The 24,616-nt window shown below is 35.0% G+C and overlaps 1 protein-coding gene across 1 annotated transcript; it reads right to left on the bottom strand.

The window, feature by feature from the left end:
* Window positions 1–342: 342 nt before the first annotated feature.
* mtx1b (metaxin 1b) lies at window positions 343–24,019 on the bottom strand. The gene is made up of 8 exons (XM_051136454.1): window positions 23,888–24,019; window positions 16,658–16,727; window positions 16,256–16,335; window positions 10,963–11,055; window positions 6,785–6,967; window positions 3,827–3,903; window positions 3,581–3,738; window positions 343–1,586 (listed from the first exon to the last, which is right to left on the bottom strand). Exons 1-8 carry the CDS (start codon window positions 23,966–23,968, stop codon window positions 1,375–1,377), a joined length of 954 nt encoding a protein of 317 aa, XP_050992411.1. The 5' UTR covers window positions 23,969–24,019; the 3' UTR covers window positions 343–1,374.
* Window positions 24,020–24,616: the final 597 nt, after the last annotated feature.

The raw sequence follows: 24,616 nt of genomic DNA, 5'->3' as shown, positions 1-24,616 counted from the left end.
TGACCCCGGTTGACTCACCACAGTGGTTGCAATGTTTGGTCTTCCATTTCACATCTGAAACACTCTCACATTACATACATAACACAGACATCACAAAACCCAGGGAATGTGGGCTGCAGCAATTTTCAGCTAAATGTCGAACTTGACACTAAACAGCAGCGTAATTGGAACAAGTCTACCAGAAAGAATTTTGATCAAGATACATCCCAAAGATTATAGAACAACAATAAAGTTAAACATGTGCAAGCTGGGTAAACAACCCTCTTCATCCTATGATATTGGACACACTGACGCCTTGATGCATGTTCTTAATGCTAAAAGAATCCAGACAAAAAGACTTCAAACGGTGTACCCTACTTTGTTGTTGAAGCTGTTAAATACTGCTTCAAAGTACATGCATGCTGATTCCTTTTTATTTTTTATAGACTAACAAAATTCAGAAGATATACAGCAGCATTTGTACCAAACAAAACACTTTGCAATAAATGAGAACTCCTGTCAAGATTTTACAGTTGCACCAGTAAGGACAGTAAAGTTGTTTTGAGAAGGCTCAAGCTAGTGAAAAAAAAAAAGGACGACCCCAGTGTGGTTTGGGTTTCTGGTGAGAGATTGAGACAAAGAAACACAGCTGTATAATGGCCACAGACTCTGACTTAACTGCAATATTTGGCATGAAATAACAAAGTTGTCCTCAGCAGTTCTCAGGAGAGCTTTCAAATCTGGCTGATTTATAAAGCTTTTGGTCTTGAGTGGTCAAAGAGCTCCTAGATGGTTGGTTTAAGATAAGAAGTCAGACAAGTTTGCTCTGCACTGCATTGCGGTGGAAACGTTAATATCGCTTGACAGCATGTTTATTCTGCAGGACAGCATATCAGGTCACTGCACTAAATTAATATAATATTTAAAGTTTGTCTAAAAATGTTAAAACATAATGGATGTATACAAGCATGGATTGCAACGTAAAAAGTAGTACCATTAAAATAGAGCACAGACCAATTTTCTCATATTGGAGTTTATCTTTTTAACATTTAAGATGAATGTGACCCAGTGTTTTTTGATGTTGCATTTTTTACCTGAATGCAGACTAGGAGATAAAACATAAAACTGTGTCACATCGTTTAATGACCTGTAAATCAAGTCAAAATGCCTGTGTGAGACCTGACAAAATTACAGATCACAGCTATTATAGTAACAATTATATTAACAATAATTAAAAGCACCAATATGGGCTCACTTGAGGCTACATCAAGCGAGCGCACATGCATGATGGGAGATACTGAGGTAATAGTATATGCAGCTTCACTCTGAATGGCAGGTGAGCATTAATGTGCGCTTGTGTCCCTTGTGGCTCCCATCTCATGTTTCCTTCTTTATTTAGTCCTCGTCGTCTTCATCTCCATCATCGTGGATGGAGTTCTTCAGCTGGGGCCGTTCACGCTTGATCGTAACGATCCCGGTGAGGATGGCGTAACCCAGCATGGCTCCCACAGCGAACAGAACAGACAGAATCTGGTTACGCCGCTTGTGGGGCTCGTTGTCGAAATCGCTGCTTTCAGGCTGAACGTGAATCTTGCGACTTGTTGCCTCTGAAAAAAGTACATTTTAATTTGGTTAGTTTCAATGAAAAGGTTTAGGGTTAGTTTAGGGTGACCACCTGGCAATAGATCTGTTACGGAACAGTAGATGTGATTTTGCAGGACACGTGTGAGACAGATACATTTACTACTATTATGCTATGTAAAAACTGATTTACATCTCGTCATATGCGCCAATTTATGTTACACATGTAAGCGACAGAAAGAGCATCTTTTGTATGAGAGTGAAGAGAATTGGGTGGTCACCCTAGGTTTGTTTAGTCCACTTTAAATGAACCATGCTCAGACCCCTTTAAGTGGACCAAAAAGTCAACAGAATGAAAGAAACCCTGTTGTCTTTGCGTTCCCATTATACCAGGTCCAAAAAAAAAAAAAAAATGGCTCAAATATTATTTGTTAATTTAGTTTACTTTCCATTTTAACAACAATTTTTTTAGAACTATATTAAAAAACATCAGTATTGTAAATAACAATAATAACAACAATAATAATAATAAAAAAAATTTTTAAACAAGTTTTTGCATTGAATTTTGTATTATTTATATTATATTCATTTACTACAACTACTACTACTACTACTACTACTACTACTACTACTACTAATTATGATCTAATTCATTAAGGCTAGTTTAAAATAACTATAGTAATAATAATAATAATAATAATAATTCTAAATTAAATTATATTATTACTAGTGCTACTTCTCCTGCTACTACTACTTTATTATCATTGTTAATTTCATTTAATAAAACTTATTAAGCATTATTATTATTATTATTATTATTATTATTATTATTTATAAAAAAAAATGGGAATTATGTAGTATTTAATTTTTATTTATATTATATTCATACTACTACTACTACTACTAAATAAGTAGTATTATTAATATTATTATTAGTTTTAGTATTAGTATAATTAAAATTAAAATAAACCATTAAAAAATTAAATTGTTACTGTAATTTTTTGGTATTACTTTTTGTATTTTTATATTTATATTTATATTACTATTACTAATAAAACATAGATATACATAAAATGTTATTATTTTGGATTTATATTTATACTACTGTATATTTATACTATTCATACCACTACTACAACTACTACTACCACCTCTAATAATGATATAATAAGGATTATTATTTTTATCATTATTATTACTAAAATATTATATTAAAGGTAGTTATTCTGAATTTTCTTTATATTATATTCATACTATTCATACTACTACTACTACTACTACTACTACTACTACTAATTATATTATTATTATTATTATTATTATTATTATTATTATTATAAAATTAACTATAATAAATTAAATTGTTGTTGCTGTAATTTTGTATTATTATTTGTATTATATTTATAATACTACTACTACTACTACTACGACTACTAATTATAATTTATCTTATTATTATTATTATAATTAACCATAATAAATTAAATTGTTATTGCTGTAAATTTTGTATTACTATTTGTATTATTATTAATATTAATATTAATATTGATATTAGGAAGAGGAATAAGAAATTAAACATATTAGCGTATGTTTACTGGAAGTTCAATTAGGGTAATATTACTTATTTTCTACTAGTGTTATTGCCACTCCTACTACTATATTATCATTGTTAATTTAATTTAAAAAAAAACTGTATTAAACCAAGCATTATTATTATTATTATTATTATTATTATTATAATAATAATAATAATAATAATAATAATAATAATAATAATAAAACACTAAAACTACTATTTTGTATTTTTATTTAAATTATATTCATACATTATTATTATTATTATTATTATTATTATTATTACCAAAACTAACCATAATAAATTACATTGTTGTTGTTTTGGGCAAAAAAGCCCAAAAATATAACTAAAAAATAAAATATTTATACGACTACTTCTATGACTACTACTAGAAATACTAGAGCAAAATGCTTTTTTAGCGCAGTATAAAGTGATAGCGAGCACCTCGTGCGTCAGAAGGGAAGTAGAGTGCTAGGATGTTGGTGCAGTACTGCTGCAGGTTGTTCAGAGAGTTGAGGTGCTGCTGGAGTTTTCCATTTGGCAGTTTGATCTTCAGCAGAGGAGCCAGGTGTGCAAACACATACGCGTCCAGCGATGAGGGACTGCAAGCACATGAAACATCACGGTCACAGATGCACATCATCTCACACACAAAAACAAAAACATACACATTACACAGGTGTTGCTTACGAGTCTCCGAAGAAGAATTTCTGTGACCCCAGTCTCTGCGATAGGAGAGTCATACATTCAAACGCATCACGATAAAGCTACAAAGCAAAACACAAACAAAAATGTTTAATTTCCAAAAACTACTGGCAGTATTTTTGCTCAAATCTGTCTCCTCCATAGCCTTCCTCTAAACCCACCAAAGCAGTGATAACACAAAGACATGTTGCTATGGCAATCAGTCATCTGACCCAATTCTTTCTGTTGTGTAAACATATGATGGAGATCCAGCAGAACAATCCAGAAGTGTCTTTGAAACAAATGTAGACCACCAAAACAAAGTTTACATATAGAAATGTGTTCTCTAATGGAATGGTCTGTAATGTGTTCTCATGGTTTGAATGTAACAGCTTATGTTGACATAATAAGATAAAATAATCTTTCGATGACATAATTTTGGATTACTTGGATTGCTTTTGTTTTAGCATACAGTAAACATTTATTATACTGCCTTGATAACTAGTGAAATCATTTTAGAAAAGTTACAGTAAACTAAAACAGCTTAAATTGCTAACCCAAATTTGGTTATGTGTTTAGATTGCAGCAATGGATTACAGATAATAATGTTGTAAATAATGTTCAGTTTCTTGCAGAGACCGATCGGTTCACTTCATAAGACCTCAACAGATTATCAGGAGGCACAGGTATTAATTTTAACTTGTCTGTATTTGCTTTTTTTTGTGATTTAAAATGATGGCAGCCATTGACTTGCATTTTAGGACTTAGCAAGAACCACAATTTCAGCTAAAAATCTTCTTTTCTGCTCTACTGGTCCGCTACAGTAGGGGTGTGTGAGATATTTATCATCTACAGTAATATCCTAAATAACCCATGTGTGAGCTGATATTATCAAGTATCTATGAGTATACACATCTTAAGAGTCCAAAAGCATTCACTGCATGATGAAGCAAAACATATCACTGTATGGGTTTTTATTTATCATATTTATATGTGATATGATAAAGAAGTAGTCCACTTCCAGAACAACAATTTACAGATAATTTACTCACCCCCTTGTCATCCAAGATGTTCATGTCTTTCTTTCTTCAGTCGTAAAGAAATGATGTTTTTTGAGGAAAACATTTCAGCATTTTTCTCCATATAATGGACTGATATGGTGCCCCGATTTTGAACTTCCAAAATGCAGTTTAAATGCAGCTTCAAACGATCCCAGCTAAGAAAGAAGGGTCTTATCTAGCATAACGATCTGTTATTTTAATAAACAATTTATTTACTTTTTAATGCCAAACACTCGTCTTGTCTCACTCTTCCTGGACTGTTTTTTCTGGTTCATGACAGTTAGGGTATGTTGAAAAACTCCCATCTCATGTTCTCCCTCAGCTTCAAAATCATCTTATATCGCTGTTTTAGCTTTTTTGTTAAAGGTATTTGATCTTCTTTGCATGTTCACTTTGCAAAGACTGGGTTGGAACTTCTGCAGCGATATAGGGTGATTTTGGAAAGATTTTTGAAGTTGAGGGAGAAAATACGATTGAAGTTTTTCGACATACCCTAACTGTCTTGAACCAGAATACACAGAGTTCAGGGAGAGTGAGACAAGACAAGCATTTATGATTAAAAAGTATTTAAATTGCATTATTTTAATGAAAATAACAGATCGTTACGCTAGATAAGACCCTTTACAACTGCATTTGGGATCGTTTGAAGCCGCATTTAAACTGCATTTTGGAAAATCGTTCAAAATCGGGGCACCATATCAGTCCATTATATGGAGAAAAATGCTGAAATGTTTTCTTCAAAAGACGTAATTTCTTTATGACTGAAGAAAGAAAGACATAAACATCTTGGATGACAAGGGGGTGAATACACAATATGTGAATCTTTGTTTTGGAAGTGGACTTCTCCTTTAAGCAATATCACCGTTTTCCCAAATAATAGCATGTGAATGTGATTGCATTTGTTGTATTAATTTTATACAAGAGTTCAATAATCAAGAAGTTAATACTGAGTGAGTTACACTACCAGTCAGAAGTTTTTGAACGGTAAGATTTTTAAATGTTTTTGTTTTAAAGAAGTCTCTTCTGCTCACCAAGCCTGCATTTACTTGATCCAAAGTACAGCAAAAAAAAAAAAAAAAAAGGAAAACAGTTTTCTATTTGAATATATTTTAGTAGAATGTAATTTATTCTTGTGATTTCAAATTTTTTTTTAGCATCATTACTGCAGTCACATGATCCTTCAGAAATCATTCTAATGTTCTGATTTGCTTTCAGGTTTCTTTGATGAATATAAAGTTCATAAGAACAGCATTTACCTGATATAGAAAACTTTTGTAACATTATAAATGTCTTTATCTTCACTTTTGATAAATTTTAAGCTTCCTTGCTAAATAATAATAAAAAAAACTTCTATAATACTTATATAACTTCTATAAGGAAGCAGTTATTTTAATCGTTAAAACATTTTAAAATTTTACTATTGTAGGCTTGGTGAGCAGAAGAGACTTCTTTAAAAAACATTAAGAATCATACTGTTCAAAAAACAGTGCAGTGTTTTGTTCCTGCATTTTGAATGAATAATTTGAATGAATGATTCAATGATCCATTTATAAAGACAGTTGCTTGTTTAGTATCTAAATGAATCAGCTGTTTGAACAAATCATTTGAATGAATGATTCAATGAATCACTCATTAAGGCAGGGTTACTGGCAGTTTTGGTGTTTTATTTATTTACCCATGACAGGCCTAAACCAGCCAAGGTACCATCACAAAAACACACAAAATTGTTTAATTATTGTTATCTATCAATATATCAATATATCATTCCTTTGTCAGTATCGCATACCCCTAACCTACAGTATTTCTTGGATGGCCTGAGGGTGAGTAAATTAACAGCAAACTTTCACTTTTGGGTGAAGCAGTTTAAACTAAAATCTTCATTTCTTCTTCTTCCCATACTCACCTCTTTCTCCAGCTGTTCACCAGGCTCCAGGACTGGGTCTTCCCTCACGAGCCTCAACTTCTCCAGCTGCTGGCTGTGCATGCGGTTGGGTAGCAGGAAGTTGAGAGGGAAGGAGATGTTTTCTGCATACCAGCACCGTGTAACATCCACATAGTTTTTAGAGTCTATCCACAGTGTGTAGATCTACACAGAAAGAAGGGTTCAGAAACAAATGGGGCTTCTCAGAACTCCACTGAAGTTCCACTAAGACTGTTAATGTCTCCATTTTACAGTTTTAAAGAGGAAAACAGGCTGTACTGCACATCAGTAAACATGACAGATGTCCTCAGGGGGACAGTGAAGATCAAACAATCAGTATTTGAATGGTGTCATCATGCAGAGTTCAACACAAGAAGAAAAAGCTTTGCAATGAGCCATATGAACTTTAACATTTAAAAGTTTGCATACAGTATTGTGGCTATGAAAATGTATTATTCAGTTACACTATATGGACAAACGTATTGAGACCCTTGACTATTACACTAATAGTGACTACAATGACATTAATTTGTAAATACATATGCATTAAAGGGGTCATATGATGCAGTTTCTTGTTTTTCTTTGTCTTTTGAGTGTTACAAGCTGTTTGTGCATATACAAGATCTGTAAAGTTTCAAAGCTGTAAAGTCCCAAACCCAAAGAGATATTTATTTTAAAAGTTAAGACTCAGCCACACCTTCCTAAAATGGCTCGTTCAAACATGGCCCCACATGTCTACGTCACAGTGTGGGTGGATTTGCATAACACTGCCCATATGTATGTGCAAAGAAAGAAAGTGTAACTTTTTATACTGGACATAGTATTGTTGCAGCCGCCATGTTGTGGAGACATGGCAGTTGTGTTTCATTGCGAAAGCCCTTTGTTTAGCCTTCCAAATGAGGACACAATTAGAAATCAGTGGTTAAGTTATATTTACAACACTGTTCTGGAACAGTACAACGCAAATATTCAAGTGGGTGCTGTGTATTTTACGGAGGACTGTTTCCTGAACCTGGGAGAGTAGCCTACAATGCCAGCTGTACACAAAGGGTTAAGGCTATAAAGTGGGGCAATTCCAACTGTGCAAGGACAGTCTGGCGCTTCTGACTCACAGCCTGTAAGTACATTTTTATATTTAAAGCTGGATGCATTTTCCACAAGTTGATCTGATTCTTTAGGGTCTTAATGAAAAGTCTATAATATACTTTGGTTAAAAATCCTCAGTGGTTGTGTAAAACAACACCCTTTTTACCTTGCCAAAATCAGCTCTGCAAAAATCATCTCATTCTGGTCGAGGCTGCTTTAAATGCAAATGAGCTCTGCTTGCCCCGCCCCTCTCTTCTCTCTGTGATGTGACGAGTCTGTTTACTTTAGCCGCATTAGCTGCGTTTAGCCGCTAAACTTGCTAACTAGCACATTATTAGGAAAGACGATCGCAAAGATTCATAAAAAAACCCTTATACTCATTTCTGCTGTAAGTGAAGCTGGATCACAAATGATTTGCGTGAACATAGACGGATATATGTAGATCAGGGAGGTGCATTTCCTTCACAAACAAATGTAATCTACAGCATCTTCAGCAGCTCAGATGTCAGGAGTAAATGACGACCACTATGTTCATTATTACATCCAGCAACAAAACACCTCAATCGCTCAATTGCAGATATTCTGGTCTAATTTACATCACTGCTCCGGCATTGAAACAAAGAGGGCGGACTGTTACAGCTGATCTAAGGTAAGAAGCTCATGTCAATCAACTATCGTGGGAGCGGCCTCTGTTGGTGTGATGCCACAATGACAGGCATCTGAGAATGTCTTGATTTGAAAAAGGGGATATTATTTTTACAGATTAATTAAAAACCACTGCATGGATTTTTATCATTTTAGGGTAGATTTGTACATACACTGCCAACACACATTAATGTTCAAACAGCATGTAAAAGTGAACTTAGCATCCGATGACCCCTTTAAAGAATTTGCTACTGACTATTCAAACACAAGTTTTGGGCAGTGCAGAGTAGTGCTTGTTGTTTGTTTTTCTACGATGACAAATGCAGACATGGTGTTATGTTTACGCGACGCAAGACAACACATAAAAAGACAGTATGAGTCATTATAATTAGTAGTTATGTCTACACTGGATGCAACAAATGCCTCATTTATAATGGGTTTTATTGTTTTTATCTTGTCACGCTGGAAAACAGCATCACAACATAGTAGGGGGCGTAACTTTCCAATCACACGCTTGAGGTATTCGGCCAATCACAACACACCGGATAGCTGACCAATCAGAGAACACCGCGCTTTTTAGAACGATGAGCTTTGTAAAAATCGAAGTGTTTCAGAAAGGCAGGGCAGAGATGAGCAACAATAATGTACAGTATGTGGAAAATAATGTGTTTTTTTTTTTATCTTAAACCGCATAAACACAACCGCATTACACCAAATACACAAAATAATATTTTTTTAACAACATCATATGTCCCCTTTAATATGGATTTGGTTCACCCATTGCAACCATAACAGCTTCCACTCTTCTGGGAAGGCTTTCCACTAGATTTTGGAGTGTTTCTGTCATCATTTTTGCCTGATCATCCAGTGGAGAATTTGTAAGGTCAGGCACTGATGCTGGATGAGACGGCCTGACTCACAGTCTCCGTTCCAGCTCATATCAAAAGTATTTGATGGGCTTGAGGTCAGGGTTTTGTGTGGGCCAGTGAAGTTCTTCCACATCAAACTCATCCAACCATGTGTTTATGGACCTGGATTTGTACACTGGGGCACAGACATGCGGGAATAGTAATGGACCTTCCCTGAACTATTTCCACAATGTTGGAAGTAAGGGGCCTAGTGCAACCCCTGAAAAACATCCCCATACCATTATTTCCCTTCATTAAACTCTACAGTTGGCACAAATCAGTCAGTCCGACACCAGATTCTCATGGTGTCTGCCAAACCCAGATTCACATCAGACAGCTAAACATAGAAGAGTGATTCATCACTCCACAGAACAGGTTTCCACTGCTCCAGAGTCCAGTATCTGCATGTTTTACTTCACTCCACCCAGTGTTTGAGATTGTACTTTGTGACGTGAGGCTTGTTCTTTGAGGAAAACATTTCAGCATTTTCTCCATATAATGGCCTGATATGGTTCCCCTGATTTTGAACTTCCAAAATGCAGTTTAAATGCGGCTTCAAACAATCCCGAATGTGGTTGTAAACATTCCAATTGAGGAAGAAGGGTCTTATCTAGCGAAATGATTGGTTATTTTAATTAAAATAATACAATTTCTATACTTTTTAATGTCAAACGCTCATCTTGTCTTACTCTGCCCGGACTGTTTCTTTTTTCCGGTTCATGACAGTTAGGGTATGTCGAAAAACTCCCATCTCATGTTCTCCCTCAACCTCAAAATCGCTATAACCTATATCGCCGTTTTACCTTTTTTGTTAAGGCTGTTTGATCTTCTTTGCATGTTCACTTTGCAAAGACTGGGTCGGTACTTCTGCAGTGATGTAGGATGATTTTGAAATTATTTTTAAAGTTGAGGGAGAAAATACGATTGGAGTTTTTCAACATACCCTAACTGTCTTGAGCCAGAAAACACAGAGTTCAGGCAGAGCAAGACAAGATGAGTGTTTGAGATTAAAAAGTATTTAAACTGTATTTTTTTATGAAAACAACCGATCGTTTCGCTAGATAAGACCCTTCTTCCTTGACTGGGATCAAACGCATTTGGGATCGTTTCAAGCTGCATTTAAACTGAATTTTGGAAGTTCAAAATTGGGGCACCACAGCAGTCCATTATATGGAGAAAAATCCTGAAGTGTTTTCCTCAAAAAACAATTTCTTTACAACTGAAGAAAGACAGACATCAACATCTTAGATGACAAGGGGGTGAGTACATTATATCTGAATCTTTGTTTTGGAAGTGGACTTCTCCTTTAATAAACGAGTCACATTGTTGTATGGGAAATACATCCCAGAATGACCAATTTTTTTCACAAATGTTTGTAAATGTTCACAGCACGGTTAGGCGTTTGATTTTATATGCCTGTGGCAGTCTAAAACACCTGACTTCAATAATTAAGAGATGTGTTCCAATAGTTTTGTTCATATAGTGTATTATTGTCTTTTGCTGCTCACTCCAAGTCCTCACCAGTGCAGGTAGCAGTTTCTCCTCCAGTAGAGAGACAAAGGCAAGTGTATCTGCGCCCTCCTTTGCTGATAGGTCATAGTCTGCATTGTACTTCTGAAATACAACAGACAGTATTTAACAACAGTTGTCAAAAGCACTCATCACATTTGCCCTGAATTGTACTGTGCTGCTCATCTACTGAGAAAGTAGTGACTAACAATCAAAGCAGCAGCTGCAGTATGACAGCAGCTGTTAATGTAACTGTTAGCAGTGAATGTAACTGACCATGATGTGTTTGGACATCTCTGGATGTCTAATACAAAGCCAAAACCCCTCTCAAGGACTAAATGGATACAACAAGGGAAGGTTTTAAGTAATAAAATGAGTCAATTTCCATGTGTTTTTCATGGGAGTCACTCAGACATGCTGTGCACGCTCTTAGTTCACCACTAACAAGCTATAAAAGGTCATGCTGTACCCACCGCCTTTAAAATACAAACCAAAAGCTCTTGTTGAGAAACCACTCTCCTGACAGCTACAACTAACATCAACAATGTCACCAACAAAGAATAATCAGAATTTTTTCCTTTATAAAATAATTAAGTGACATAACCTGACTTAACTTTTACTTCATGTTTCAACATTTTTAAAAAATGTGACAGAATTTTCAATCGGGATTTTACAATCATTTTACTGAGATCTGTGCATTTCCATCTTTTGAATTATACATGTTAGCATACAAAGGTGTGCAATTATGCTAGCATTTTCTCTACACTAACGCTCAGAATGAGCAACAATTAGTGCCAATTAAATACACTAACATTCTTGATTTCATGTTTTTGAAAGAAGTCTCTTATTCTTTAATAAGATGCATATATTTGATCAAAGATACAGTAGTACTGTGAAATTTAATACTATTCATGTCTTTACTGTCATTTTTGATCAATCAATTGCATCATTGATGAATAAAAGTATTAATGTCTTAAATAAATTTTACTCACCCCAAATATTGGAAACAGTGTATGTGTTAGTCTATTGGCCAAGACTGAAGTAAACCAATACATTTATGATCAGGAAATATTCCTGTGTCCCCCTCTCTCATAGCTTCAAGGTGTGAATAGATGGGTCTCATCATTCTGAGGTAAACGTGTTTAAAAGTCTGAAAAATCTGTATGTAACTTTAAGGAAGGTCACTAACGAACACCCTTTTTCTGCAATTAAGCACACTTTTTGGAGAGTTATTCCATAACATTAGGTTTCAGTATGTATACCACTAATCAGAACTGTGCTAGCTAACCATGTAATGATTAGCATCTTTGACGTTCAAAAGTATCTAAAACACCCAAAAAACAAAGATGTCACTACCGAAACTCCACCAAATGTTCAGAAGAGTCACTACCAAAACATGTCACCATTGTTTGGGTAGTGACAAAAAGGAACACAAAATCCTCATATCTGGGGGAAAAAAAACACAATTTAAGTACAATTATGCAAATTTTTAGAATTTTAGTATGTTTTAGAAGTGTTTTAGCATGCAAAAATAAAACTCTGTAATGTGAAGTGGTCGCTACCAGAGCATTACACTCACTACTGAAAATGTGCTGTTGCGACAATAAATATCATTAAAAAAGAACTGGTCCTTGGCTGGTCTTAAAATTTCTCAAATAAAACCTCAGATGAACAACAACACATGACAAATTGCACCGTGTCATTAGTTACTGAACAAAAATAAAGCCAAAATGGAAAAGCCATGTGTGACAAAGTTAGGACACCCTTACTGTTAACACTGGAATTAAGAGGGTAAATAAGTCAAGCATTGCTAATCAAATACCTTTGATTAACTGATCATCAGCAAGTCTGAGCGCCTCTATAAAAGCATAAGCTTTGGCAGTTTGCTGGTCTGGAGCCTTCAGGTGTGTGTTAACACAATGCCTAGGAGGTAAGACATCAGCAATCATCTTAGAGAAGCAATTGTTGCTGCCATCGATCTGAGAAGAGTAATACGGCCATTTCCAAACAATTTGAAGTTTATTCACAAGTGGAAAACATTTAAAACAGACACCTCTCCTTCCAGGAGTGGACGTCCCAGAAAATTCACCCCAAGATCAGACCGTGAGAAATGGCAGACAACCCAAGAACTACACCTCAGACTCTACAGGCCTCAGTTAACATGTTAAATGAAAGTTCATGACAATACCATTAGAAAAACATGGGACAAAAATGGCATGTTTGGAAGGCTTGGCAGAAGAAAGCCTCTTCTATCTAAAGAAAGAAAGAAAGAAAAAAAAAACCAGTGCAGCACAGTTTAGGTCTGCAAAGTTACATCTGAACAAAACAGAGTAATAATGAGAATAATGAAGAATAATGTCCTTTGAACAGACGAGACCGAAGTGGAGATGTTTGGCCATAATGCACAGTGCCAAGTTTGGTGAAAACCTACAGAGCATATCAGCACAAACACCTCATACCATTGGGCTTGTTTTGAGGTGGACCTGGGCACCTCACAGTGATTGAGTTGGCCATGAACTCCTCTGTATATTAATTGTATTAAATGTATGGGCATCTGTGCGACATCTAAAGTTGGGCCAAAATCGGGTCATGCAACAGGACAATGATCCCAAGCACACCAGCAAATCTACAACAGAATGGCTGAAAAGAAGAGAATCAAGGTGTAGCAATAGCCCAGTCAAAGTCCAGAGCTCATCTTGACTCAAATGCTGTGGTGAGAGCTGTGCATAAGCAAAGGCCCACAAACCTCAATAAACTGAAGCAACGCTGAAAAGAAGAGTGGTCCAAATTCCTCCAGCACGATGTGAGAAACTGATAAAGTCACACAGAAAATGAATGTTTCAAGTTATTGCTGCTAAAAGTGGATCTACAGGCAATTGACTCATAGGGTGTCCTAACCATGTCACACGTGGCTTTTCCATCTTGGCTTTATTTTTGTTAAATAAATAATGACACAGTGTGATATGTCATGTGATGATGTTTATCTGACGATTTATTTTCCAAATTTTAAGACCTGCCAAGGACCAGATATATATTTTTTTTATTATGTCCTGATACAGAAAACCATCAAATTCAATAGGGTGTCTGAACTTTTTCACATGACTGTATATTCAAACTAATGAATCCTTAACTCTGAAATCAGTATGATCAACTTTTTGCCTTTTACAAAGAAAAACTGGGTTCAAAATACAACAAAACTTATAAATTACATTTGAAATATTAAAAATGTAATTTTTATTGATTTACCCCTGAAAAATTAGTAATAAAATAGCAAAAAAAAAAAAAAAAAATCTAGATGTAAGCAAAATGTTAATAGGTCAATATAACCCAAATCAGTATGATCAATTTTTTGCCTTTTACAAAGAAAAACTGGATTCAAAATACAACAAAACTCATAAATTACATTTGAAATATTATTAAAAATGTAATTTTTATTGATTTACCCCTGAAAAATTTGTAATAAAAACAAAGAAAAAGGAAAAATTAGAATCTAGATGCAAGCAAAATGTTAATAGGTCAATATAACCCTTCCAATTAAAAGAAATACTGTGGTTAGGTAGTGACAAACTTGGGGAGAGGACAAATATTCCAAAACTTGGAATATAATGGACTGATATGGTGCCCCGATTTTAAACTTCCAAAATGCAGTTTAAATGCGGCTTCAAACGATCACAAATGTTGTAACGATCCCAACCGAGGAAGAAGGGTCTTATCTAGCGAAACAATCGGTTATTTACATAAAAAAGTACAATTTAAATACTTTTTATTCTTAAACGCTCGTCTTACCTTGCAGTCCTTGAACTCTGTGTATTCTGACTCAAGACAGTTAGGGTATGTCAAAAAACTCTAACCGTATTTTCTCCCTCAATTTCAAAAATCATTTCAAAATCATCCTACATCACTGCAGAAGTACCAAGACAGTCTTTGCAAAGTGAACATGCAAAAAAAGATCAAACACCCTTAACAAAAAAGGTAAAACAGCGATATAGGGCGATTTTGAAGTTGAGGGAGAACATGAGATGGGAGTTTTGCGACATACACTAACTGTCATGAACCAGAATAAAAACAGTCCAAGCAGAGTAAGACAGGACGAGCGTTTGACATTAAAAAGTATAGAATTTGTATTACTTTTTTATTAAAATAAGCAATTGTTTTGCTAGATAAGACCCTTCTTCTTCGGCTGGGATCATTTACAACCGCATTTGGGATCGTTTGAAGCCGCATTTAAACTGCATTTTGGAAGTTCAAAATCGGGGCACCATATCAGTCCATTATATGGAGAAAAATCCTGAAATGTTTTCCTCAAAACATAATTTCTTTACGACTGAAGAAAGAAAGACATGAACATCTTGGATGACAAGGGGGTGAGTACATTATATGTTAATTTTTGTTCTGGAAGTGGACTTCTCCTTTAAGGTCATTGCACACTGAATTTTTTCTTATTTGTCATTCTAAAAATTTGTCACCCACAGAAACCTTGCACACTGAGTCCGATACGTATTAATTCATCCGTTGCGGAAAAATTCGCAAAACAATACACAATGGAATCTTCAAGCAGTGAGGATGATTTTGTTGTCCACCTTCTTAAAAGGGAAAAAGAAAGGACATATTGGGTCCATCCAATTATAAGATATAGAGAGGAAGGTGAATACTTTTTGTGCGCACCTCCTTAGGGAGCTTCGGGATTATCCCGGGCAATTCAAAGTTTACTTTTGAATGTCAGTAAACTTTGATGCTTTGCTAACATTACTGGAGCCACATATTATAACGAAGACCACTAATTTCTGTTCGCTTGTACGGTGGCTCTGATTTGTCAAAACGCCTCTCAAAATGCTTGCTACGGATGCGAAAAATGCAGAAAATCGAACCCGATCTGAATTTTTTTTATGATGGACGAAAGTTTCGGGGCAGTGTGTAAACGTTATTGACATAACATGAGGTCGTATTTATTTTTTAACGTGTGAAAATTTTGGACTCAGTGTGAAATGACCTTTACTTTGGACCAATTCTGTAGAATAGTCCGTATATGTATTCTAGGTACAGGTTTCCAGGTCCAACTACAGATGTCATTAACTATTTCCTTTACAAGAAGCTTCAGAACAGCTGTCATTACATCACTCAACATCCTCTAACAACCTGTTTAGCATCGGCTCATAAACTGGTTCAAGGAAAATCCTTCACCTGTTTTCTAAGGATGTAGATCTTGATTTAGAGCTGAGGAGCTTTAGGATCTAATCCTCACCTGTTGAGTGTGTGTATGTGTGGCAGTGGCCTCTTTCTAAAGGTTTTGAATGGGGTCGTTCACCTGTTTCCTGAGATGAATGATGATCTTACTGGGTTGGGAGATGCTTCCTTCTTCCCTGGTCTTCAGAGCAGGCAGAGTACCTGTTAGAGAAAAACAACTCGCATTTCAACCCTACTGGAGAAAATCTGAGAACAATTCAACACCCTGCCCTAAGTACAAGTGTATTCAAACCTAACGCTCTCCTCAAGGGGTTCCAGAGTCAGTGGATCCCTGACCTATTGACCTGTTGAACTCTGACCCAAACTGAAAGAGGGTGTAATGACCACTCTAATGTTCCCCCATGCAAGCTGTCTTTCAGTCTATGGCAGTAACTCACTTTAACGACTTCATGTATCAGATGACCAGTGAAGCCTGATGTGATTCTAGCAGAACTTTGGTTCAGCGCTCCAGTGCTAAACTTACCTGTAGGGCTTCTCCATGGGTTGGTGATTTTGTGAACTTTGAGAGGAGCACCAGCAAACTTGGCATAGGCCTTAGAAAACAAAAAGACAGAACAGAATTAACTTACAGTCTACAAATTAAAAAGTCTTAAGCAACAGTTTAACAGTTGATTTCTGAAAGTAAAATCCCAATTTTATCCTAATCATGTAGAAAGAAATTAAAAATATTTTCAAAAAAATCATATTTTTTCAGTGTATGGGAACCATTTGTTAACCATCAGAACCCAGACCCTGTGAACACAGTCTTTTCAGATTTTTTGGCCTGAATACATTTTACACTTCTGTTGTAAGAACTAACCACTATATAATGAAATTCAATGCAAAAATGCACAGCAAGTCTGTCATTACTTTCTCAAATACGGATTCCATACAGTTGAGTAATAGTAGGACTGAACCATCTGAGCATTACTACATACTATTGAGACATTTCTGTGGGGCTCGACGGGTAAGTGACTAATTGTGCCATCCAAAAATGTGCTGACTTGAGTTAGTGTTTGGGAGGGTCTCATGTTTGCCAGCGGAGGAAATTAAATCCCAGACTCACTCCAAGCTCTGTTAATAAACAAAATTTTGCGGTCAGCTGCTTTAAATTGAGCGTGGAGACGTCAATCATCTTTCACACTCAGAGGAATGTGTAAGAGTCACATCTCTGAGCAAAGAAACAAAGCTGGAGGAGAAAAGATCAGATCAGACCTGAGATAGCATCTTATTTCCAGCCAGTTACGGTTGTGCCATTAAAGAAGATCAAACGGCAGCACTACCGCTCTGTAAATTCCAGTGTGGTTTGCGGCTCCCGACTGCCGTGCTGAGAAGGCATTTAGCAGGAAAAAAATTCATAGTGTTATCTTTTCTTTGTTTATGGAAAACTACAGGAGTACAAGAGTAATAGCATGTCTGGAACAGAAATAAATCACGTACCCCAAAATTTAAGATGACATGGGAAAATAAAGAATTGAAACCAGTAATAAAATAGGCATAAACACAACATGATTAAGATTATGAGCTGCATAGCTTGATTTGGTAACCTGAGAAGGGCCTGAGAGAGAGTCTGGCTGCAGTTAAAGTAATGCTCACCTCGCTCAATCTCACACAAGCCCACTGCCCCACTTATTCATGTGCTAATGCTGAAGCATGCAGACGATGTTGGAAAAACATGAATGAAGGTTTTATGTTGCGGTCTGAGTGAACCCTTCGGCACTAAACCCACAGCTTTATTATCTTGTAAAGACTTCCATTTTCTACCCGAACTGCTAGTTTTGACTGAACAACTGTCACAACTTTGTATACATCTTGGCTACAGAATCACCATATGTATAGTCTAGAGGTCATAAGTTTACATACACCTTACAGAATCTGCAAAATGTTAATTAGTTTACCAAAATAAGAGGGATCATATAAAATGCATGTTATTTTTTATTTAGTACTGACCTGAATAAGATATTTCACATAAATGACGTTTACATCCACAAGAGAAAATTCTACAGAAAAATTCAGGTCCCACAGATTCTTTCTGTGTATTTTTAGGATTTTTCTGTTTTTAAACCCTTTCCAACAATGGCTGTATGTTTTTGAGATTCATTTTTTCACACTGAGGACAACTGAGGGACTCTATTACAGAAAGGTTCAAACACTAACTGATACTCCAGAAGGAAAAACGATGCATTAAGAGCTGGGGGTGAAAACTTTTGACCTCTTTATTTTGCCTAAATATCTTTTTTTTTTTCATTTAGTACTGCCCTTTGGAAGCTACAGAAGTTACTTACATGATTCCCAGAAGACAAAATAAGTGAAATTTACCCTGATCTTAAAATTCAAAAAGTTTTCACCCCCCGGCTCCTTCTGGAGCATCAGTGAGTGTTTGAACCTTCTGTAATAGTCACATATGAGTCCCTCAGTTGTCCTCAGTGTGAAAAGATAGGTCTCAAAATCATAGTCATTGTTAGAAAGCGTGAAATATCTAGCTCCAACCCTAATCAAACACACCTGAACCAGCTAATCAAGGTCTCACTAGGTATATTTGAAACTTCCAGACAGGTGTGTTGAGGAAAGTTGGAGGTAAACTCTGCAGGACACCGGCCCTCCAGGAACAAGTTTGGTATACCCCTGGTATAATCCCTCTTATTTTAATAAAATAATCAACATTTTGCAGATTCTGCAAGGTGTATGTAAACTTTTGACCTCAACTGTTGATAGACAGATGGATGACTGGAATATTATAAATCAAATGAGATTCTATTTACAAAATTTAACCACTGAAAACAAAATTAAACTTGAAATCGTGAAACAGTCATTATTTAGTTGTCATTATTCTTAATGTTTTTAAAAATGTTTCTTATGCTCATCAATGCTGCATTTATTGGATTAAAAAAAAAAGTAATATTGTGAAATATTATTACGTAAAAAATTATTTATTATCAGTGTTGGAAACAGTTGTGCTACCTAATGAATTTTTATTTTATTTTATTTTTTTGGAACCTATGATACTTTTTTCAGGATTATTAAGTTTAAAAGAACAGCATTTGTTTAAAATAGAAATGTTTTCTAACAATATACACTGTTCAAAAGTTTGTGGTCATTACATTTTTATTCTTTCTTTTTTTTTTTTTTTTTTTTTTTGCAAGAGATTAATACTTTGGATACAAGAATGTGTTAAATTGCTAAAAAGTGATAGCAAAGGCTTATATTGTTTGAAAATATTTATATTGTGAATAAATGTTATTCTTTTCAACTTTTTATTCATAAAAGAATCCTGAAAAAAAAAAAAAAAAAACTGGTGCCAACGTAGATAATTCTAATAACAAATCAGCATATTAGAACATTTATATAGAATTAATAATGGCTGATGAAAATTCAGCTTTCCATCACAGGAATAAATTATAAGTTAAAGTATATTAAAATAGAAACCATTATTTTATATTTTAATAACTTTTTTCACTATCAGAGTTTTTTTCTGTATTTTTGATCAAATAAATGCAGTCTTGATAAGTATAAGAAGCTTCTTTAAAAAATAAATAAATAAAAAATAAATGCATATGCAAGTGATTTACAAAACACTTTCATGAAGGCACAAGGCTGAATCTGACTGGCTCACTTTTACAGGTTTTCCAATACCGCAGCAACAAAAGGATTAACAGAAGCAACTAAATGATGGATTTTAGATTCAAAGCACAGAAAGTTTAAAAGACATTCAAACATTTTGTTTGAGGCACTTACCGTAGGTTAATTTAAAAGAGAGTCCTCTCACATCAAAATCCCAAGAAAAATGGGCAAGGTATGTACCTTTCAATAAAAGCATCTGCCAAATGCATTAATGAAAATGAAAATGAAATGCTCAACTTCAGAAAATAAGAAAAAGCAGTAAAAAAAAATATTGAATGCATCACTGCTTTGAATCTAGATCCAATTTAATTACATCTTTTACTCTTTCACTTTTTAAACATTGTTTTAAAAATCTAACATATTCCACAAAAGCAATTTTTTGGATGATTCATCCAATTTTTTTTTTTTTTTAACCAAACATAACTCCCTTTCCCAGCATCTGCTTATACAGCTTAACTCTACTCAACATAAATGGTAACTGGAGACTCGAACCTCTGTGATGACTGATCTGTAGACAGAGAAACCATAAACCACCCGTTCTCCATAAGAATGTTTAGCCTAGACGAGAAAGCCATCACCATTGCAAAAACTTCTGCAGCCTCGATCATTTCTACCACTAAGCTGAAAAAAAAAATGTTTTAGAGAAACTATGAAAAAAAATGAAGACATATTAATGAAGATATTAATTGTCAATCAATCATTTACGCCAACTTAAGCGTACCTTTTTTTAGTTCGTGTAAATTTTTTATTGATCATGGCAGAAGTTACTCATTAAATAATCAAATCAAGGAGAAGAGTGTCATACACTCTTAAAAATAAAGGTTCTTTATTGGCATCAATGGTTCTATGAAGAACTGTGAACGTCCATGGAAGCTTTTAAATGCAGAAAAGGTTCTTTATTGTCAAAAAAAAGGTTCTTGAGATTTTTAAAATGTTTCAAAATGGACTGCTCACTGAAAGGTTCTATGGCATTAGTGCAAGAGTGAAAACTAAAGATAAATACATTTAATTATAAGCAATTAATTAGTGAAACCCTGCAACTAAGGTTTAGAAGAATCTAGGTCATTTTAACGTTACGCCATCAAAAAGAAAGCACAGAATGATTAAATAATAGCAGGATGACTGCATGACCATTCATGCTGAAAACAAGTTTGAATTCAGTCATTATCAGTCAAGTTTCGTTTTTCTTCCCGTCAGTGTTGGGAAACATGAGAACCTTTCGGTTACTGTTTGTTTTTGTGTTTGGGGAGTTTGGTTCTCTGCACTACGGGACCTTCACTCCCCAGCATACACAAACCGTAGGCTGTTTAGACAGCTGTGTCAGACAGGCAGATAATCCTGTCTTTCTCTATAAAGATCATCCACACTGAGTGTACACAAACCAAGACAAGTGATAATAGACACACAAGGCCACTGCACACTATTATTACGTCTTCTTTCTTTTCTTTTCTTTTTTTTTTTTTTTTAAAAAGGGAGTTTTATTGTAGACAGGAAGTAGAGGGTCAGAGTAACAATAAGAAATTTGCTTGTACCCTCCTTAAAGGAATAGTTAAAGGAGAACTCCACTTCCAGAACAACAATTCATGTTCATGTCTTTCTGTCTTCAGTCATGAAGAAATTTTTTTTTTTTGGAGGAAAACATTTCAGCATTTTTCTCCATATAATGAACTTCACTGGTGCCCCGATTTTGAAATTCCAAAATGTAGTTTAAATGCAGCTTCAAATGGCTCTAAACGATCCCAGCCGAGGAAGAAGGGTCTTATCTAGCGAAACGATCTGTCATTTTTTTTTTTTCGGAAAATAAAAATGTGTATACTTTTTAAGCACAAAAGCTTGTGTAGCACAGGCTCTGGGATGCGTGTCCATGTACTATTGAATCACGTCGAAAGGTCACACGGAATATAGGCGGAACCACAGACCCAGTGTTTACAAAGCGAATGTACAAACACTAAGAAAGTGCAAGTAAGTCAAACACTGTTTACAAACAAAAGGGTACAACGATGTCGGACGATTCTGAAGTTGTAGGAGAAAATAACATGGAGTTTTTCGACACACTCTACCTTTTTAAGCCGGAGTACATAGATGATGAACTTGATTCGAAGATGTGATTCGTAGTAGTGATAGGAAGTTCGGATCATTTTACCGACTCAGACATTTGAGTCTCGTTCAGCAAAATGAACGAATCCTTTTTCGAGTCATTTCGTTCATTTTAGCAAAATCAGCATCATGTGACAGCCCCATAAGATGAACGAACAACTCGAAAAACCCGAAGACTCGAAACAGGTGAACTAATTCCAGTACAGAACCTAATGGGATGTTGCGCATGTGCGACTGAACGAATCACTCCCCGAGATGACTCGTTCTTCCCGAGTCACATTAAAGATTTGTTCAAAATGAAAGAATCGTTTAAGAACGACCCGTGGACGCGCATCCCAGAGCCTTTTGTGCTTAAAAAGTATACAAATTTTTATTTTTCGAAAACAGCGATCGTTTCGCTAGATAAGACCCTTCTTCCTCGGCTGGGATTGTTTAGAGCCCTTCGAAGCTGCATTTAAACTACATTTTGGAAGTTCAAATTCGGGGCACCAATGAAGTCCATTATACGGAGAAAAATCCTGAAATTTTTTACTTCAAAAATCAATTTCTTTACAACTAAAGACAGAAAGACATGAACATCTTGGATGACAAGGGGGTGAGTAAATTATTTGTAAATTGTTGTTCTGGAAGTGACCAAAATTGACTGAAAATTTACCCTCAGGACATCCCAGATGTAGATGATAGCACTACATCACTACAAAGTAGCATTACATCACTTGCTCACCAAAGGATCCTCTGCAGTGAATGGGTGCTGTCAGAATAAGAGTCCAAACAGCTGTTTTATTTTATTTTTTTTTAAGAAACAAACTCATCATTAAGATGATTTTAACTGTAAACCATCACTTTTAGCCAAAATATCCAGGAGTCATTAATCCATAACACTTCCTCCAGTTGTCCTCTCACATCAAAAACCACCAACATATTTGTTTAGAGCAGTTTTAGACTGTTTTTGCTTGTAAACGGTGATTCAGATGATTTCTCTCCTGATTCAGATGAGATTACTTTTCCACTGCAGAAAGCAATATTATAGATAGAAGGCTTGCATTTTAGACAGACATAAAAATCGTCTTCAAAAAACAAAAACAAACAAACAAACAAAAAAAAAAAAAACCCTCATTAATTGATGGACTGGAGTGGCATTGATTATTAAGATGTTTTTATCAGCTTTTCTAATGCCATCCTTTCACTGCAGGCAATCTTTTGGTGAGCAAGTGGTATAATGCTAAATTTCTCAAAATCTGCATTTGCATATGCAAAATCTACCTTTTTAATGGCCTAATGATTTACGGTGCTCTACAATAACTACACAGTACAGTAATACTACATACATTCTTTGTCTAAAATACCATAAAGTTGTGCTAAAGGATTTACTGTCAAAATTAGGAAATTAAAAAATAATCTTAAGGAGAACTTAATATCAGCCAAAAAAGGTAAACATCACATTATTGTACGTTTGAATGTCACAACTTATTTTAATAATATATTACTTTTAATTATAATTTGTTTTTGGAATGTTTAAAATATATTATAAAATGTAATTTACATTATTTAAATATTTTAAACAATAAAATATCATTACTTTAAATTATTGAGAATTAATTAGTATTATCTAGGTCGCTAATTAAATGCTTTGTGACACTGATCATGAAATATTAACATAAGTGAAATAACGTACACTTACCGCAGTGTATCTGACCTAGTGTAATCTTATTTATGATGCTTAAATTAGTGTCATTGCTGTAACCCATTCACTGAACCAAGAGGATCGCTTTATATATTATCAGATGTACAAATGTTTAATATATGAGAGCGTTTTCAGCATGAGCCCATACAGACTGTGTTATTTTGGCACCATCAATCACGCGTGTTGTAAGTCACCTCCCATCGCTCCTGACAGCCGACACTCAAACACAACACATTCACGGCAAACACCGCAAAACACAGAACGGACGAAACTATTGCGGTTATGCAATCAATCGGGGTGTTTTTCGCTTACCAGCACAGTTAAACAGTCGACATCTACTGAAGGTAATCCATAGTCGCCTTTCCAACAGAACAACTCCAAGGGGGCAGCCATATTTGAGAGACTTTTAAGTGACTTTTCACCTGGAAGTACTGCGCTCTGTAGTTGCTAATGACAACTGTTATTTGTGTTGTAGCACACAACTATCTATTAATATTTTGCATTTTTTTAAAGTCTCTTCAACCACTTATTAAAGCCAAAGGTGCCGAAAACCCCTTATTAAACGGCAATATGATATGATGATGATGATTATTAATAATAATGTGACCGATGACCGCAAAACCAGTCATAAGGGTCTTTTTTTTTTAATTGAGAGTTGTACATCATCTGAAAGCCGAGTAAATAAACCGAGAAAGCCGTATTTTGACCGAGATACGACTATTTAAAAATCTGGATTCTGAGGGTAAAAAAAAAAAATCAAATATTGAGAAAATCGCCTTTAAAGTTGTCCAAATTAAGATCTTAGCAATGCATGTTACTTATCAAAAAATAGGTTTTTACTTTTTAATATATTTATAGTAAAAAAAAAAATTACAAAATATTTTCATGGAACATGATCTTTACTTAATATCCTAATGATTTTTTGGCATTAAAAATCAATATTTTTTACCCATACAATGTATTGTTGGCTATTGCTACAAATAAACCTGTGCTACTTAAGACTGGTTTTGTGGTCCAGGGTCCAAGTTAATGTTTTCATTA

Source organism: Labeo rohita, chromosome 19, assembly GCF_022985175.1.
Source record: "Labeo rohita strain BAU-BD-2019 chromosome 19, IGBB_LRoh.1.0, whole genome shotgun sequence".
Lineage (NCBI taxonomy): Eukaryota > Metazoa > Chordata > Actinopteri > Cypriniformes > Cyprinidae > Labeo > Labeo rohita.
Note: the sequence above shows the minus strand (reverse complement) of the source record. Positions and strands in the feature narration are given on the sequence as shown.

What these genes read in the sequence shown, in the direction of transcription:
- mtx1b (XM_051136454.1), bottom strand. Translation starts at nt 23,968, where the DNA reads ATGGCTGCCCCCTTGGAGTTGTTCTGTTGGAAAGGCGACTATGGATTA. An exon ending in GTGAACAGCTGGAGAAAGAG is followed by an intron (nt 3,904 to 6,784) that starts GTGAGTATGGGA and finishes TTTGCTTTGTAG; the next exon opens with CTTTATCGTGATGCGTTTGA. An exon ending in CTTCCCTTCTGACGCACGAG is followed by an intron (nt 1,587 to 3,580) that starts GTGCTCGCTATC and finishes TACTTTTTTCAG; the next exon opens with AGGCAACAAGTCGCAAGATT.